At 35.3% G+C, this 4683-nt stretch overlaps 1 protein-coding gene across 1 annotated transcript in view; it reads left to right on the forward strand.

Moving 5' to 3' along the window:
* Positions 1 to 1544, forward strand: part of SFPQ (splicing factor proline/glutamine-rich) — a 15407-nt gene extending 13863 nt beyond the window's left edge. Inside the window, exons 11-13 of the mRNA XM_015572775.1 lie at positions 166 to 213; positions 746 to 827; positions 1456 to 1544. Coding sequence (XP_015428261.1) covers positions 166 to 189 — 24 coding nt within the window. The 3' untranslated portion in view covers positions 190 to 213; positions 746 to 827; positions 1456 to 1544. The remainder of the gene's footprint in view (positions 1 to 165; positions 214 to 745; positions 828 to 1455) is intronic.
* Positions 1545 to 4683: the final 3139 nt, after the last annotated feature.

Consider the following 4683-nt stretch of genomic DNA (forward strand, 5'->3'; position numbering starts at 1 on the left):
CCCCCCCTTCCCCCCCCCCCATGAAGTTTCTTCCTATTTTTTTATGCTGTAACTTGCCCCCAATCTTGGTCTCTGGAATTTTACTCTTTAAATTTTGACGTTAACTAGCATTTTCAAACCTTATGCCCTTGTCTTTTATATTAACTTTTTCTTATTATTCTTTAGGTACGAATGATTGATGTTGGCTGATATTGGAGTGCTCATTCGCCTGAAGTAAGTATCCTTAGAAATCTTAACCTTAGCAGTAGAGGTCTTTGGATTAGATTTAATGGTTAAATTTGATTTAGCCAGATGGGGTTAAAACATGTTTGATTTTTAAGATGTTTGTCTCACCTAAGATAATATTTCTCTCTCTGTTTTTGAAAATAGGTATGTATGTGAGAGAGTTGAAAGATGGGGAATATTACCAAAGTGTTAAATAGTATAATTGAGAAGGTACATGGTTATGTAGAGAAAACAAGAGCAGAAAAGAGGGCTTGAATTTAGTGGAGAAATGCTGTTATCTAGTAAATAGTGGAGCAACAACTGTCTATCTAGTCCTTGATAATAGGCAAAATTTCATATGTACAGGTGAAAAAAATTTCGAGTATGACTGTGGTGTAGACCGGATCTTTTCTAAGCAATAACATAGCTAAATAAAACAACCATTGATTGGAACCCAAACATAAAAACATAGTTTATATATTAAGAATATAATATGCTGAGCTTGTTACTTATTCTAATAAAATCACATTTTTAATAATAGGTGGATAATTGTTCTCAAGATGTCAAAGCATAAGCCAACCAAGAGAGAAAGCCAAAACTTACAAGACAGAGGAAATATCAAGGTACCTTAAGCAATCTTACTCTGTTAACTGCCTTCGGAAAAAAGGATTCTTGGGTGGTACAAAATAATTGTGTGTGAATATGTCATTTTAATTTCTTCTACATTAAAATTTTCTTACACAAGTAAATATTTAAGTATTGTAAAAACAGCTTTCTGAGGTTGTAGGCTTTCTTGGTTTGGCTGAAGCCTCAGGAAAATGGACTTCAGTTTTCAATTAAAAGTATATATATGTATAGTATATATGTATGTATTTACCTAACTCAACTCTGCTGTCTAGATAGAAAGCAGTCATAGACAGTGTATAAACAAATGGACATGGCTGTGTCCAATAAAATTATTTTATAAAAAGGTGGCTGTGGATAGTAGCTTACTAACTTCTCATCTCATAAATTGCATGTACATATAGATAGACATCACTCAGTTTTAAAAGGCCCTTATAATCAGTATGAAAGCTAAACAATCTACATCTTAAATAAGCTTTATATATTAGATAGACGATTAAATACTTTGGATACCACATTCCATTATTAATATTTCCTTGTTATTAGGAAGTTTACTTGGTTGGTGCTAACAAACTTGACAACTGATTTTTATATCTTTGGGAAGTAATTGTTTCCTTTTATTGGCAGGATTCGGTGAACTGTGTCCAGGAAACCAGTGAAGAAGAGGGCAAAGAGGAATGAACAACCTAATTGTTAATAAAGGCATCTTAAAATCAGATTGTCCTTTTATTCTGTTTTTAAGTGGGACTCTTTAATTTTCTAGAATTTGCCTATGTCATCAGCTTGTTTCTAGGTGATGTAAAGAGGTTCCATATTCTAGACCAGTGATGGCGAACCTGTGACACGCATGTCAGAGGTGACACACGAACTCATTTTTTTGGTTGATTTTTCTTTGTAAATGGCATTTAAATATATAAAATAAATATCAGAAATATAAATCTTTGTTTTACTATGGTTGCAAATATAAAAATTATATATAATTCAGGACTCTTTCTTGAGACTTTTTTGGCAGAAGCTCCTTCAACCTTTTAATCAATTAGATGGTACTTACGTCCTAACCAACTTGATTTGGACATCAGGATATTTTACTTTTTAATACTCACTCAAGGACGTGCTGAGAGAGAACATCAATTGGTTGCCCTCTGTGCCCTGACCAGAATTGAACTGCAGCCTTTTGGTGGACAGGACAATGCTCCTACCAACTACGTATTTTAATTTGTGTGTGTGTGTTTGCTTTTTGTTTTGTTTTTGGTGAGAAATGATTGATCCTTGTATGTTCCCTGACCCTGCTTCCATCCTGCAACGTTGGTGTACTGGGCGGGATTAACCACCTATCAGATGTTTTTTTGGACCATATTTTCAAATTAATCAGGGTTCAAAATCAACAAAATTGAGAACTTCCTAGTTATACCATGTAATTAGAAGATGTGAAAGACAGTTACATGTTTCATAGTATAGAGACATGTTAATTTTGATAAGCTTTTAGACATAAGGAGTCTTCAGGAGAAAATTAGTAATAGCTCCTTAGTACTGAAGGGATTGGGAGACCATTTAGCTTTAACTACGGTAGTTACTTAACCTCAAGTATTAAATCCCTGCCCTAGCAGGGTTATATTTTGATTAGTAGTTGGTATTTTAAATACTTGGCACAATGTCTGACATAAGTATGAAAACATGGTGGAGGGAAACCAAGATTAAAGCACAGAACTTTAACATGGTAAAGCCCATAAGATTTTAACACATGATATATGGGGTCATGTAATGTATTGCACCAAAATGGGTTGAATTCTAAATGCATGAGGTAAGAGGGAATATGGCAATTAAAAGAGTGGATGACTTGGAAGAAATTGTGAAGATTTGTGGATTGAAAGAATACGGGCAGTATTCTGAAGATTTACAGATTCAACATGACCCTAGCTGACTTCATGAAATTGATAAACTGATCCTAAGATTTGTATGGCCTCTACCACACTGAAAAAAGTGGTTCAGATATCCAAATGTAGCAATGAAAACAGGTACTTGGTGGGGATGGGTGGGTACATCATGATCCTGAATTTGGCAAAGGATTCTTAGTTAAGATACCATTTCTGGAGACTTCTATCAGTAAAGAACAATTAAAACCCCAATTAAAAAATAGACCAAGGGTTTGAATGGAAATATTTTAAAAAGATGCTTGACATCAGTCAATAGGGAAATGCAAATCAAACCATAAGATGGAAAAAAAGCTGTAAGGTGAAAGGTCGGAGGATCTAATGTAACTAAAGTTAATAGTGCATTATAGAATTGAAATTTGCCAGGAGAATTTGAATGTTCTCAGAAGTGAGGTGGTGGAAGCTTTTGTAATTTATATACAGTCATGTGATTTGGTTTCAGCCAATAGGTTGCATACACAATGGTCTCATAAGATTAATGGAGCTGGCCCTGACTGGTTTGGCTCAGTGGATAGAGCGTCGGTCTGCAGACTGAGGGGTTCTAGGTTTGATTCCAGTCAAGAGCATGTACCTTGGTTGTGGGCACATTCCCAGTAGGGGGTGTGCAGGAGGCAACTGATGGATGTTTCTAACTTTCTATCCTCCCTCTCTGTAAAAAATCAATAAAATACATTTAATAAAAAAGATTAATGGAGCTGAAAAATTCCTTATTTAGTGACAAAGGTGTGCCACATATTACATCTGGTGATGGTGCTATAAGTAAACCTGTGCTGCAATTTGTGTAATAGTATAGCACATACAATTAGGTACATAATACTTGGTAAAAGTATTTTTGTTAGAGTGTACTCTTTCATAAAAAAAAAAAAAGCTTGCTGTCAAACATGCGATGTTATACCAGGAGCAACCTCATCTTCTGTTTACTGCATCTTAAATGCATCCTTCTTTTTTCTTTTAATCTCATTTTGTAGTTAAATACTATGTAAGCTTATCGTACGCTGATGTTTGCACAACCATGGAATCACCTAACAACACATTTCTAAGAATGTGTCCCTGTCATTAAACAGCACATGGCTATCAAATCACAATGTACACTTTAAATATCTTAACAGTTTTGTCAATTAAACTTAAGTAAATTTGGGTAGGGGGAGAAGATATCCCTTCAACACCCACTATCATGTCTAAAATAAAGTCAAGTGTTGGGAAGGGTGTGGAGAAACGAATCCTCGCACTACTGATGGCTATTTAAAATGGTGTCAGCCAGCTTGAAAAACAGTCTGGTAGTTGCTCAAACCATTACCCTCTACCCTGTGTACAACTCAGCAATTCTAACACCTGAAACAAAAATACGTGAATGTTTAGCATAATAGTCAAATGTCCATGAATTGATAAATGGGTAAGCAAATTACCGGTAGATATCCAAACAATAAAATATTAGCCATAAAAAGGGATTAAATGGTGATATATGCTACAACATAGATGAATCCAGTCACAAAAGATCACATAGATGATTCTACTTATAAAATGGTCAAAACGGGAAAATCTATAGTAGATTAATGGTTGTTTATGGCGGGATCAGAGTTGAGGAAGGGGAGTGTAATGGAGAATAGGGGTGTGGTTGCTGAAGGATACAGGTTCTTTCTGAGGTAATGAAAATAAAATGAGTGGTGACATATACATATCTGAATATACTAAAAATGTATATTTTGGATGAATTGTATGTTATGTGAATTTCATTTTTTTAAATTAATTAAATCTTTATTGTTCAGATTACTACATTTGTTCCTCTTTTTTCCCCCCATGACTCCCCTCCACCCAGTTCCCACCCCACCCTCCTCGCTCACTCCCCACCCACTGTCCTCATCCATAGGTGCATGATTTTTGTCCAGTCTTCCCGCATCCCCCTCACTCCTTTCTCCCCCAAGAA

This window comes from Myotis davidii, unplaced genomic scaffold, assembly GCF_000327345.1.
Source record: "Myotis davidii unplaced genomic scaffold, ASM32734v1 scaffold88, whole genome shotgun sequence".
NCBI classification, from domain to species: Eukaryota; Metazoa; Chordata; class Mammalia; order Chiroptera; family Vespertilionidae; genus Myotis; species Myotis davidii.